Genomic DNA, 15309 nt, shown 5'->3' with positions numbered 1-15309 from the left:
TGATAATCACGACATGCGTGTCATGTAACAAAATGACTACATGCCACACTGATGATGCGCTCGTAGCCGTTTCGCTAGCTTCACATATGCCGAATTTTGTATCACGTGACGCCAATAGATGAAACCGGTATGTGACTGGTGCAAACATAATAATCATGAGATGCGTGTTATGTGAGAACATGACTACTTGCCACAGTCAAGGCGACAATACATTTCACGTAACGTGGTGCGCGCACTCGCCGTCAATCATTTCTTCGCGTCACGCTGGCGTTGCCACGCCAGGCGCCGCTCCTCCTATATACTCGCCGGCGCGCGCCGCGCTGCGTTGCTCTTGCGCAGCGTTTGAGACGGGGACGCAGTGTTGTCTGGGTAACGCATCTTCGCGAAATGCAGTATGTCGCATTTCGCGCCGGTTGCCATCGGGCCGCGCCGACGCTCGCTGGTGGCGCCTAGCGTTAGACTACCGGGTGCTCGCGTTTTGCTAATGTAGCGTCGCTGTGCCCAATGTGCGCGCGCGTCAAAGCTACATTGGACTATATTTGGCCCTTCACGATGCGCTCTCAACCGTTTTGCTAGCTCCACATATACCAAATTCGGCGTTACGTGACGCCAAGAGATGACGAAATATATGACTTCTGCAAACATGATAATCTTGACACGCGTTTCATGTAAGAACATGACAAGGTGCCACGCTCATGGCGTGCTCGCGGCCGTTTCGCTAGCTCCACATATGCTAAATTTGGTAACACGTAGTGGCAATAGATGATGAATGTGAACGACATACGACATCTCCAAACATAATAATCATGATACGGAAGTCATGCATGGCATCATTTAACACCACCTCGAAACGTTGTGCTGATTTTAAAGTGACTTATAAACATTTCTCATTCGTGCCTCGCATATCATCGATTCCCACTGTACGTGGGATCTGCTAATTTTAGCTCTCCTGGCCGTTTCGATAATGGTATCCGTACCAAACTTGGTATGGCATAGCATGACTGTATGAAGAACACATTTTAGTATATATAGTTAGAACATGAAAATCTTGATATGTATGTGATGAATGTCATGATTTACATTTCATGGTCCTGCAGCTTTTACGGTGGTTTCGTTCACATGGCACTTTGTAAAACTGGTATGCTATGACATGATTGCATGGCGAACATAAGTAACAGACCTTAACATGAAAATCATGACATGCGTGTCATGTAACAACATAACTACATGCCACGCTTATGATGCGCTCGCGGCTGTTTCGCTAGCGTCACATATACCAAATTTAGTGATAAAGTATGTGAATGGGTGACGAAGGTATGTGACTGGTGCAAACACGATAATCGCGAGATGCCGGGTCATGTTATATCATGACTACATGCCACTCTTACGATGCGCTGCTGGCCGTTTCGCTAGCTTCACTTTTACCAAGTTTGGTATTACGGGACGTGAATTGATCACAAAGGTATGATACTGGTGCGAACATGATAAACATAAGATGCGTGTCGAGTTACAAGATGACTATTTGCTACGCTCCTGATGTGCTCGCGGCCGTTTTACTAGCTACACATGTACCAAACTAGGTATTACGCGACGCGAACGGACGACATAGGTAAATGACACATTTAAACGCGATAATACCGACATGCATGTCATGTAACAACATGGCTACGTGCCACACTCATGATGCACTCGCGCCCGTGTGGTAGCCTTACTTACGCCTAATTCGGTATCACATGACGTCAATGGAGGACGAATGTATGTGACTGGTTGAACCATAATAATGATGAGATGTGTGTCATGGGAGAAAATGACTACATGCCAGAGTCGAGGTGCCAGTACATTTCAACGTGACGCGGTGCGCGTGCTCCCCGACGTTCATTTCGTTGCGTACCGCCGGCGTTGCCTCACCAGGTGCCAATCCTGTTATATACTCGCAGGTGCGCGCCGCGCTCTGAGATGCTTTCACGCATGGGCGTTTCAGCGCTTCAGGCGTCCCTCCATCACAAAAAGAGGGAGACGCAGTGTTGTCTGGGTAGCGCATCGGCACGAAATGCAGCATGTCGCATTTCGCGCCGGGTGCCCTTGCGCCGCGCCAACGGACGCTGGTCGCGCCAGTCGCGCCTGGCGTCAGACTATGGAGTTCTCACGTGTTGCTAACGTAGCGTCGCTGTGCCGAGGGTGCGCGCACGTCAACGCTACATTGGAGTATATTGGGCCCTGCATTATGTACTCGCGGCCGTTTTGCTAGCTCCAAATTTTGTGTTATGTCACGTCAATGGATGACGAAATATATGACTGGTGCAAACATGATAATCTTTACACGCGTGTCATGTAAGAATATGAGAACATACCACGCTCATAGCGTGCTCGCGGGCGTTTCGATAGCTCCACATATACTAAATTTGGTACCACGTGACGTGAATAGATGACGGAGGTAAACGACACATCCAACCATGATAATCATGACACGGAAGTCAGGTACGACATTATTTTTCTCCACCTCGTAACGTTGTGCTGATTTTAAAGTGTCATATCAACTTCATGCTTCGCATATCATCGATCGCCACTATACGCGGGATCTGCCAATTTTTTTCGCATGCAAAACTGACAAAATTCAGGAGGTTTGAACCCCTCCTATGCCACACCCCTGGTTGCAGCACCAGGGCCCTCCTTTATGCCAGCAACTGGAGCTTCATCTACTTGCCCAGCAGCGCAACACTTCTTTTGCTACAGGCAACAACGGCAGTCGTGCGTTCATATACAGAATATAATGAAATGTAGCAACGTGAATGGACTTGTAAGTACTATAAAATATGAGAATGGCATATCAGGAATGGCTGATAAAAGCGGTGCATACAAATACGCAAGAATTATTGTAAGGGAAGGGAAAGAAGAAAAAGGAGAAAGAAAGAAAAGAATAAAGGAAGAAACAGAAAGAGAGGAAGACAGGAAGAAAGAAAAAAGTAAACAGAAAGCGGTAGGTCGTGGATGCTCACGTCAAACTTCCCTTTCCCTTATGTTCCCGAGAGGGACGCTCTCTTGATTTGTTTTGAAACCTTGTGGGGAAGGGGGGGGCACCTCACTCGTCTAACTCTGACAGAAAGGTACCGGCACCTTTGGTATTGACATTCAAGTCAGAGTGATATCACTATCGCATTCATCGACCACTTGCACTGAAGAATAGGAAATGAAATACACCATGAATGACAAGCCATCGCGAATAGCCATGACCCTAGCTGGGACAACTAGGCTGGTCGTTATTCTGGTAAATCAGCCTCACTTTGGGAATATGCCCCAGAATCTCTTTTTTTGGCAGCTCCGCGGTGTTAAACATTTGCCGCGCCTTCAGTACTGTGTCACGGGTGTTGGCAGCACTTTTACAAAGCATTCTTGTGAAATTTGTGGGGACTCTTTATCTGACGATAAGTGCAATAATTAGAAAACGTCATTACGCGGGCGTGTGTGGCAGCTGCTCGTTATGATAAGATATCCAGTTATCTAGCAACCTTTGATTGAGACCGACCAGCTCATTGAAGCATCCTTTGTGCTTGGAAAGCGATCGCCCCAAGGAGCCTGCTCAAAACAAGCATCCTATCATACGTGAGTTTTTACAGATATATATATATATATATATATATATATATATATATATATATATATATATATATATGCACCTACGTTCACCTACGTTGATATAGTCCACCTACGTTCATCAAGCCAAATAAGATTGAGGTGCTTTTGAGTACCGTTTTAGAATGCACGACGAAAGGTTTTCGTAAAAATATATTCCTGGTGCTTTATTGAAAGTACTCATTTTGGGGTAACATTTCATTATTTATTTTTATTGTATTTTACTTTTTTTCTTACGTAAGTTGTGTCGGTGGAATTGGCTGTACTCAATCGAAATAGAAGTGTGCTATTTCGCACTGTTCATTTCACTTTTACACACGCCATGGTGGTCTTGCGCTTACAGTGTTCGCCTGCTAACCCAAAGGTCGTGCAGAACCAATCCCGGCTGCGGAAGCCACGTGTCAGTCAATGCAGGTGAACTGCTAGAGGCCCATGCACTAGATCAAAGTGTAGTTAGGGAAACCCAGATGGTCCAAGTTTCCGGAGCTAGCTCGCCAATACTGCCACCAATTTGCCATAAGTACACTAGCTGGAACTCTGGCGCTAGTGTTTATGGGTGCTGCCACGCACGGCGCTTCAGCGAGTATGGGAATGATGGGTAGTACATGGGTTTGCCTAATCTTCGTTCTTTCGGCTCCGTTTGGTTTTGCGTGGCTCCAAGGTGCTTTGTCATGAAACTACAGTCAGCAAAATGTTCTGCCGCTGCACTTCACCACCTTAACCTTTAAGGCTCACCAATTCAAATTGAGACACGAAATCCGCAATGGCCCAATCTTTTACTGGAAACAAAACCAAAACACAGCAATAAACAAAGCCAGAAGTGCGTTAGAAGGCCGAAAGCATGATGACTTGGTGAATTTTGTGTACTACCCATCATTCCTATGGTGGCTCAACAATCATAGCGCAAGGGTGCCCCTCTAGTGAATTGTAAGAAACTCTTACAACCACAGCGTCCCTCAGAATCATATTCTGCTTTTGTAACGCAAAAACATAGAAATTGTGGTCTTCATTCTTTTTTTATTATTATTTCAGCTCAACAGCTATGGGGCTGGGATTACGTCTGCTCATATGTATTTTCTTCGTCAACGTAGGTAAGTTTCGCGGGTATCAGTACTTTTGTTCTTTCCGACTAGAGCTAATACAAGTGGAAATGAATGCCCTCTTCTGGGGTGTTTCGAAAAAAGGTTTAACAATTTCGAGTGCTTTGTAATCAACTGTCTGGCAGCAGTGAGGCGTCCTGGTTACTGATATCAAAGGCTGGCATGGATAGGCAAAGCTTTTAACAATCTAGAGTACTTGGTACTGTACTACGAGAGAGCAAAAAGCCGTCCCGTAGGCCTCGCATTTCGTGAGGCCACGTAAACTGAAATTCACGGCAAGGAACGTTTTCCTTGCACGCGCAACTAGTTTGTACCCGCGTGGAACGCGCAGATCGCTAAATGGCGTGTGCAAAGAGAAAGTAGTATACGCTTTAGAGCACTTGATCATAGAAAAAATACTACATAAAGAGTGGCCACTGGAGCCTTTTCGTGGCCCACCAAGAAAGGGTCTGACCAACCGCTACATGGCGTGCTCATCCACGCTTTTACTCCATTTTTTTTAAAGATATGTAGTAGCCTTTTCAGGAGTACAATGGATACCCAAGTTTAGCAGCAATTTTCTGCAAAGAATAAAGTTTAATAATTTGTTCAATTTTCTACATCCGCTCCACATCATGTCCCGCGGAGGGCCTTCAAGGTCTTACAACAGAAAACAGTACAATATGACAAGGTGTTGTCTTTCTGCATTTCTTTTGCATGAGGAGGCACATTTATTTGGTTTAAATGTGCTGTACAAGTATTTCCAACGCGGAAGCATGGCCTAGTGGTAAAGGCACTCGCTTTCAGTGCATGAGGGTGCGGGTTGAAATCACAGCGCCAGAATGAAGGAAATTTTGTTATTTTATTTATGCTGAAAACATTATCGGCTCTGACTAACCACTCGCGGCGCTGAAAGCAGCGTATTGGCAGGGCTCTACGGGAGTATCCGCTCTTAATGTAGGTATGTTTCTCTATGACTTGGTACCCTAGTATAGGAAAGCATAAACAGTCCTGCTTTGATATATAAGAATGTGCGCAAAACACTGGTTAATGGCTGTGTGTTTAGAAAAAAAATGTTTAACTATTTTGAGTACGTTAACGATTTCGAGTACTTCGTATTCAACTATGGGAAAACAGCGAGCCATCCCTGATAATGGCGTGCGGCAGAGTTATCTTTCGATTTTACTACAGCAGTCAATTGGTCCTGTTGGTGCATAATAGTAAGTGTTCATGCACAGTGCAAGAACGTTACTTTCTTCGCTTCTTGTTCTCGATCATGTTTTTAGTCTATACCTCATGCTTTAGTTGTTCTTCATTTATTTTTCTAAGCTTCTAGCTGACTTTCAACCATCGCTGTCATAAAGAGTGAGTGGTGGCAAATCAAGAATCAAATTAATGAAACTTTTCATATTAAAGCGAGTTTTCGAAATGGTGTCAAGGCGTTTTTCTGAATAGGGTCCCTGCGTTTTCTGTTGTAGTTTGTGTGTGCGTGCGTGTGTGTGTATGTTTGTGATGGAGAAAGCTAAATGCTAGATAGATATATCGGGTTTAACATCCCGAAAACCACCATATTATTATGAGAGACACCGTAGTGGAGGGCTCCAGAAATTTAGACCACCTGAGGTTCTTTAACGTGCACCCAAATATGAGCACATGGGCCTACAGCATTTTCGCATCCATCGAAAATGCAGCCGCCGCAGCCAGGATTCCATCCCGCGACCTGTGGGTCAACAGACGAGTACTTTAGCTACTAGATTACCGTGGCGGGGCGAAAGTGGAATGCTGCTGTTTTTTTTTTAAGTTTTAGGAGTAAAGCTGGTTATGAGCTACAGATTTCCGTTGCTGTGGCGGAGGCGTTGTAAATAATTGCCAGCACTGTCAAGTGTACAGGAATCCATCTCTCAATGATGCACCGGTCACATGAGTATTTGTATGGGCAGTTTTCCAATAATGGATGCTCTCTGGACCGAGTTCAGCGATCACCGGTTTCTGATATGGCATATTATCGTCGTTGCCTGAAGCAACTAAAGTGTTGCGCGGCTAAGCAAGCAGATGAAAGTTCGATTCGCGACATGGATGACGGAGGCAATTAGGAAGGAACATTGCGCGGACGGATGGATGGATGTTTAGACAGACAGACACATGATAGATAGATAGATAGATAGATAGATAGATAGATAGATAGATAGATAGATAGATAGATAGATAGATAGATAGATAGATAGATAGATAGATAGATAGATAGATAGATAGATAGATAGATAGATAGATAGATAGACAGACACATGATAGATAGATAGATAGACAGACAGACACATGATAGATAGATAGATAGACAGACAGACACATGATAGATAGATAGATAGACAGACAGACACATGATAGATAGATAGATAGACAGACAGACACATGATAGATAGATAGATAGACAGACAGACACATGATAGATAGATAGATAGACAGACAGACACATGATAGATAGATAGATAGATAGATAGATAGATAGATAGATAGATAGATAGATAGATAGATAGATAGATAGATAGATAGATAGATAGATAGATAGATAGATAGATAGATAGATAGATAGATAGATAGATAGATAGATAGATAGACAGACAGACAGACAGACAGACAGACAGACAGACAGACAGACAGACAGACAGACAGACAGATAGATAGATAGATAGATAGATAGATAGATAGATAGATAGATAGATAGATAGATAGATAGATAGATAGATAGATAGATAGATAGATAGATAGATAGATAGATAGATAGATAGATAGATAGATAGATAGATAGATAGATAGATAGATAGATAGATAGATAGATAGATAGATAGATAGATAGATAGATAGATAGATAGATAGATAGATAGATAGATAGATAGATAGATAGATAGATAGATAGATAGATAGATAGATAGATAGATAGATAGATAGATAGATAGATAGATAGATAGATAGATAGATAGACGCCTTTCTATGCAGATCATCTGAAGGTTCTCGCGCACACATTACCAACACTCCCTTTCCGGAAAGCGGCCATAAACAATTTTATGTTTATTAAGTCAATTCTCTTTTACAGCGAAAGCTGTCATGACATCACAACTTGGGTCTCGCGAAGCGCTGTAGTTATCCGCTGCTGCCGCCGCCGGTGTCTGTAACCACTTCGCGCGAAATTAGAAAAGGAAAACCGAGTACCAATGGCAGAGTGGGGCCCGAACTCGGGTCAGCTCGGTGCCAGCCCAGTAGCCACGCCGGTGCTTAGGAATTTTTGGCAACCTTGCCTTAGGCAGGCTTGATGTCGGGAAAGCAATCGCGTTACTACAAATTATAAAGCGTTCTGAAACAGCAAAAGAACAATCAGTCATCACACAATGTGGATAGCGTAACGAGTGGGTCATCCAATGCTACAACCCATTACAAGAGCTTGTTTTTGTTCAGGTGCCAATTGTGGCTCCTACTCACTTCAGGCATTATTCCTCATCGGTTTCAGCCACTGCATGAACAATTGGCACAAATTTCCCCGCAATAGTTTAGCGGATATCACGCTCCTCAGAAGAATGATGAAAAATAGCATAGCGAATGCCGGCCTACTACCATAAAATTTTTATTATTAATGACGTAGTGGGCATGAAGCATGTGTGTCCCTGTGAGTATTCGGAAATTCTCTGAAATGCCACTATTCTAGCTTTCGCAGTGACTGTGCTCCGCCTTTCACGCAGGCCTGGCGTTTCCTTTTTTTAATCATCTATACTGGTGATATTAAAACATAGGTGACATTTTGCAGATTTTATAGCTACTTGGTCAATTGCACGAGCTATATCTGCTGTAATATTCCTTTCCACCCGGTCACTTTTAAATAGTATGACTTGTGCTTTATGAACGCACGTTGAAGTAAAAGAGTCTATTATTATTGCGAAGCGGAAAATGTCACAAACCATTTCTCAGGAACGCCACAAGGCCCAGCAGTATCTTTCTTCTTTCTGTAAAGAAATTTCGCAACCAGTATGTGCAAATTTTTTTTGAAGAAAAGAGAATTTTTAGACTCGGAACTATCTCATTTTATCTCATGGTGTCTAATAAGCATTTCTTCGTTAGAGTTGAGCTTCAAAAGCTACCGACGTCACAGTTATTCATTTATAGCCCATACTCGGCTGATTATGTAACGTAGATTTTCTCCTGCTCACAGCTGCTTTGGGCTCGATTAAAATTGTTAAAAAGTCATTCGCACACAAGATTCAATAATAGCGACCACTATTGTTTTGTCATACGCACGATTTAGCAGGTTAATTTGCTAATCTGTTGCAACCATGCTCCATGTACGCTAGCTACCGCGTCGCAGCACGGAAGTACTGTTGGATGGAAGGGCAATCCTTGACAGACCAACACCACCACTCCATTAGAGCCAGTAACACCCCGCCGTCGATATTATACTGCACCATTCTTTTCAGTCGCTGCAACGGCTCAGAAGTCTAACTTCTCCACAATCTGTTTCTGGGATGGATTCTCCCGCTGGCGGCGCCGTCCTTACAACTCTGTCGTCAGCGACATTCCCGCTGAAGCCTGCAGCGCTGTCGTCTACTCCCACGTTACCGTCGACGACAAGAGTGGCTGGATTAGGCTGACCGATGAGGAGCTGGAACTCGGTACACGTGACTTCCTTGTTTGTTTTCTTAATGCCACTTCTCATTCGTTAAGGGCCACAGTTAGGGCACCAGATCGATTTCAAAATTCGGTGGCTAGCAAAACAGGGGCCCTAAATATTCAAGAAACATTTATTTTAGAACAGTAACAATTCGGCGAGTGTTACATACTTGAAAAGATGCTTCATTTGCTTGTCCAGTGTTTCGCGAAAATATATCGATTTCACTTTATATTTAAACATATTAGCTTTCATGGTTTTTAAGCTGTGGTGGATCGCGTAGGACGCGGTGGCACCGCGTGTAAAGCGAAAGAAAGTGTAAATTTAAGGGCTTGTTTTCTTTCCTAGACACAGTATTAACGAGAACTAACAGACCACCAGTTAGTTCTCACTAATATCGCGTGTACAGTAAAAATAGATAGAGAGACGTGCCACCTAATCGGCTTAGTTCGACGAACGTCCTCTCAGGCTATATTGTTCACGCTATTGAACTATATTCCTGGTAAGTATGCCAGCACCCCAGCGCTCTGTTTACTTCTTATTGGGGAAAAAAATATTTTCCTATGAGAAAGGTTGAATATTAAAGAAGCAGCCATGTACTCACGATACTACGCCTTCCTGCAATCGTTGATATACAGCAATCGCGAATGGCAGCCCACTCAATAAACTCAGCACTCGTTCATAATTATATTGCTGGCGATTGCTCACAGCAGAGACCGCAATTTCATGACAGAAATCGTTATTCAGAGCATTATGGCCAAACCTCAAGCACACTTACGGGGGAAAAGGCGCCAAAGTAGCCATATTTTTTTTTTTTTGCGAAAAGGCAAGTGAATGTAATCGTGGCAAAATGAGGCGCAGCCAGTGGGTACTCTTCACAATGGAGAAGTTAGCTTTTCCTTCTGTGCTGTTAATCTTGCAAACAGTCACGTGGTAGTTTCTAAAAATAAGTCGTACAAATGATGTTTTATTCCTGCGCTATAGGTAATATTTAGGCTCAACTCTCGTTACTGCATGAAAGACAAGTATCTTCATCTGCTGCTCTAATTTAGCATTTAGCCAAGCCATGACGGCTGCTGGCTGTTCTTGGCTGAAAGTAACACTGCATAAATACACATTTGTGAATTACGACAATCTCTAGTCATATAAAATATACAAACAGTGAGAACTATCAAAAAGAACGCAAAAATGTCGCAGCTTATCCGCGAGGTGAATGATGACGAGTGGGGCGAAGTGGACGGACGGATGCACGGATGCATGGACGGACTGACAGGCGCTTCACTCCACTCATCATCATTAATTCCGCAGATATGCTGTGACGCCGTTTTGTTGACATGCAATGCAATGAAACTGGCTACTACGACGACTACGACAACACGGGACATACGACCCATGGCGTAAAGACCTTCGCCCCTATAACACGCAACACAGTACAAAAAAAAAATGTTCACGGCTCTTTATTTCTTAACGTTATTCAAGAACTTTACAAAAACCTTCTAGAAAATTTGTCATTCAAGATCTTATGCATTTGGGTGCTTCGTTTTCTATCTCTGTTTCACTCAGACCCACAAGCAAAATCTAACGCCAATTCCTGGATGTACTATCCGATGTGGCTACTGCCGCCAAACAGTAAGTAGTGGTTCTTTTTCTACACCGTTCATAGGAATGCCTTATCAGTGCTTCCTTTTAACAAACGCTATTTCTTCTCACGTTCGTTTTGCAGAAGTCTTCGCACAGATGGGGAATCTCAAAAGGCGCAATTCAAAGCTCAAGCTCTTATTGGCCGTGGGTGGTCCCCACGAGTCGGTTGAGAAATACTGGCAGCTATTTTCGAAAGCACACCTCTGGAAGGACATGGCGGGCAGTCTGGTGAAGTGGCTGAAGACTTACGAGTTCGACGGCGTCGTGTTGGACTTCTTTTCGGGTGCAGGTTCACTTCACGACTCGTTCCGCAATTGGGACAACGCGAAGTTCATTCATCCATTCCTTAAGGTGAGGGAGCACTGTATTTTATTGATTGATTGATTGATTGATTGATTGATTGATTGATTGATTGATTGATCTATAAAAGATTTATTAATGAAAAACCTGTTTGAATGGTAGGCCTAAATGTCAAGGATGGTTTCCCCATTCCAGGACACCAGTTGACACAAGTCGCCTCTGAAATGCCCGAAATAAGCTCTGAGTGACGCGGCATGTAGTAGAAGCAGAGTACTCAAGAGATCGGCGTAATTCGATCTAATGTGTATATGTTGTTCACTATACTCCGTCACTATGGTGATTCTGCGTGTTAGCTTTTTGTTATTTTGTAGTTCGCGATAGTTTCTATTTCTGCTTCTACATGACATAGGGAACAGAAAGGCTTTTTCGAGAACGTTCGGAGGTTCTCAATTTTAAACATAATTCCAGATGCCCAAGTTATGGAAGCTGTTATTGAAATCACTGACATATGCATGTCGTTACGCTTCACCATCACCACAAATGCTTAGCCTCTTGAAACACTAGTGATAGAAAAAAAAATTGTATGCTAACTAGGAGCCTTCAATTGCCTACATATATTTAACAGCTGTTAGAAAAAGCACTAGGAGGTTGGCATCTCACTGTCATACACATTAATTACTCAGAAAAAGTAACTGAAATAAAAGAAATTAAATACAGCCAGTGCTAAAGGTGTTAGAGTGACACTCATTTTTACGTGTCAAAAAACGACACAACATTAGGGAAAATGTGCAAGCTTGAACTGAAGTGAAAGTTTTGAACTTACTCTAGCAACCTACCCTGTTCAAGGTATTCGACTTCTTTCTAGGTGGTAACAAGGGCAAGATAAATCATGATTTTCAATGATACTTTTACACGTTAACTTTTTCGTTTCTTTACTTGTGACATGCAGCAAATCAACCACGGCCTGAAAGATAACAAAAAAGATTGGAGTATCACGTTCACGCTGCCAGCTTTTGACAGTGCCACCCATCATCTGTTCGACGTCGAGAAGCTGGCGGAGTGAGTAATGATGAATGCGCGCAGATTTATACCCAATGCACAAACACTGAAAACAGGAAAAAGTAGCACCACAAAAATGATTGTGTGTGCAGCGTCAGCCATTCTATGCTTTTTATGCCACTGCATTCATCATTTGAAGCCCCGGATCACACTAAAACCGGTGATTTACTCAGTTTAAACCACTCAATGGCTCGCCTGAAGATAAAGTACTTCACGCTGATTGCACCTGCTATGGATAATCGCGAAATTGTTGTCTAACTATAGTCAAGCCCTATTAAGCCGATGGCCGACGAGATGATATAATTTTGTCTAGAAGTCTTCTCACAAAGTTGCGTTAATAAAGATTTCTCTATTCATGCGTATACATCCGCACATTGCCTTATCAATACACTTACAGAAACAACACGGTGACCGCCTGGATGTTATTGCTGCTCGCTACTCCACAAACGAATGAACGGCTGCTGCAGGGCTGTCTCTACGCGTAACCATTTTATAAAAAGCATCCGATCACGCTTTCTAAGCTGTTTATGTGTACTTCAAATTATTTGGAGCTTCCTATAAAATCATTTCTCATTTTAACAAAAAAAAGGTTCCCGTTTGCCGTTCTTGTATGAGTGTCAACGCTTTAAATCATATGAATGAGTCACGTACCATTCGTGCTCAATTTGCTATTTAATCTTCGTTTACTTACGTAATCTTATTGCACTGTTTCTACAGTTAGGTCCCCACCCAATGCCGTATTGTTTTCTTCTCAATTAGTTATCATTGTTTATTGCAAGAACACAAAACCTGGAAGATATATCTCAATAGAGTTTCGAGGGTTTTTATAGTGTATTGATATTGTCCAAAGGTGCCAGTGCCTTCATAAGATTCGAACATACTTCTTTCTTTCCCTTTTTAGAGAAGTCGACTATTTATTGGTGAAGACAAGCGACTGTCTCGAATTTCCTAAGGGCGCACTCCTAAACGTCGCAAGGACCATGGACATGACCGATGCAAGTATACATAAACTCTTTTTTTTTCACTGCCTATATCCACTTGAAAGCATTCTCTCATCCATCAGCGCTATACAAGCGCGTGGTGTTTGGATGAGCAAACATGCTTCCACGGCCTCTAGCGTGTCACATATATAATGGCACATTGTGTGTCACTGTCCAGGTTCACTGGACGTCGCAATAAAAGAGAATTTTCATCACGAGGTGAGGCACAAAGCTTTTTTGAAGAACTTAAATAGTCATTCAAGTTGTGCAAGCAACCATAGAACAATGTTCGTTCTTGACTGCTTTTTAAGTGCGGTGTTGATAAAAAATCAGACACACCACTACATTGGCGACGCAGGCAGTTCACTTAGAACGCATTTCGCAGCGTAACTTTTTCATGTTTCTCATAGCCCACGAATTCACTAGTACAGGACACGACTACAGGCTTGGTACCCAAGTGACTAACTTGTGATCTATGGATAGCTGTCATAGAACTCTGTTAAGGGCACTGGTTACGTGCCATCAGTATCACGATTAAAAACAGTGCGAAAAGCATGTGCTCGCATACCGGGTGCAGGCATAATTGTTTTTTTTACGGGAGGACAGTAGAGTTTGAATACCCTTTTCAAATGGCCAATACTTGCTCTGTATGCCACGGCCAAAAAACTTCGTGGGGTAGGAACAAAGGTCCGGTGCCCCCCTTCTGGCTACGCCACTGCATGGTCATGTACCATGACTCGTATTGAGCCTCACTTTGTCGTTCCTTTATTTGAGCAGGTTAAAAAATATATACTTTCGGAAGTAGTTTGGCAGTAGTGTCCTCGTATGGAGAAAGCATGTTTCTTATCCTCTAACCTACGCCGCAAGCTTGGACGGAGCCATAATTCAGTGCCTGTATTTAGGTACTACTGGTGAGTATGTCACGGTTTGATGTATTTATTCAATGAAAGGAAAAAAAATCTCATTTACATTTTTTCCTGAATCTTTCAATGTTATTTTTCACCCTTGTGCTTTCCCTAGCAATTCTGGAACAGTATTGTGTGAAATGCGTTATCTATATCTCGTGTTCTATTCTGGAGTTTAAGTATGCACACTCGGAACCAGGCGGTATACGCCTAACATGTTCGTAACTATTGCACTTTTGAATCATACCCAGTAAATGTTCTGAATGCAGTAAACAGCACAAGTGATGCTATCGCGTACGTGAAAAAAAATGTGAACAAACCTTAATTTGGCATGAATGAATTTCGGCAGCGACCCTGTGACAATCCCTGTTCTACCATTCAACACCCGTGTTATTACACTAATCTATTTCCACAAATATTATTCGTAAACAGGACGTGTATGTAGATCCAACGTATCGACACGTGTAACTGTCCTTTTCATATGCTTGAAAAAGAAAAATCTTGAAAAAGAAAAGTCCCCTTGTCGAAACATCGGCTGCAGCACATATTTCCTATTTGTGATTTTTTTCATCGCAAACTTCTGCCTACTTCTTCCGGCCTTTCCCACAAATATTATTGCGTGATTCTTGCGTGGCTTGAGAAATGGTGGTGCACGTCATTACTCCTTCCGTTTCTCCGCTAGATTGACCGAGCTGAGTTCATAGCACTGAGAGGTGCCCCACGCGAGAAGATAGTGCTCGAGATCCCGCTGTCCGGAAGAACATACACCGCTGTGGCAGCGCCCTCCGGTGATCACACCGTATACCCGGGCCACTCGGGACCCTACACGAAGCTTCAGGGATTCCTCGCGTTCTTTGAGGTGAGTAAACAAAGTACACGAAGGAACAATAGGATCGCGTTAGCACCTGCTTCCCCTTGCTCATGTATGTAGGGATGTCGGGAAGTTGGTTGGAAAACAGTTAAATTGCTATACCTTCCTTTGACTTATCTGCCTTGTGATTTACTTAGATTTAATGTGCGATATGAAACAAAGGCTCAGTACCATGAAATCAAATCGCAGCAAC

The 15309-nt window shown here is 42.9% G+C and overlaps 1 protein-coding gene across 1 annotated transcript in view; it reads left to right on the top strand.

Annotated features, from left to right (window-relative positions):
- The window catches only part of LOC142787020 (uncharacterized), a 34805-nt gene that overhangs the window by 7128 nt on the left and 12368 nt on the right, over positions 1-15309 (top strand). Inside the window, exons 2-6 of the mRNA XM_075884641.1 lie at positions 4663-4721; positions 9170-9364; positions 10924-10989; positions 11084-11352; positions 14928-15104. Of these exons, the coding sequence (XP_075740756.1) occupies positions 4663-4721; positions 9170-9364; positions 10924-10989; positions 11084-11352; positions 14928-15104 (766 nt within the window). The remainder of the gene's footprint in view (positions 1-4662; positions 4722-9169; positions 9365-10923; positions 10990-11083; positions 11353-14927; positions 15105-15309) is intronic.

This window comes from Rhipicephalus microplus, unplaced genomic scaffold (genome assembly GCF_043290135.1).
Source record: "Rhipicephalus microplus isolate Deutch F79 unplaced genomic scaffold, USDA_Rmic scaffold_42, whole genome shotgun sequence".
In the NCBI taxonomy this organism is placed as follows: Eukaryota; Metazoa; Arthropoda; class Arachnida; order Ixodida; family Ixodidae; genus Rhipicephalus; species Rhipicephalus microplus.
Note: the sequence above shows the minus strand (reverse complement) of the source record. Positions and strands in the feature narration are given on the sequence as shown.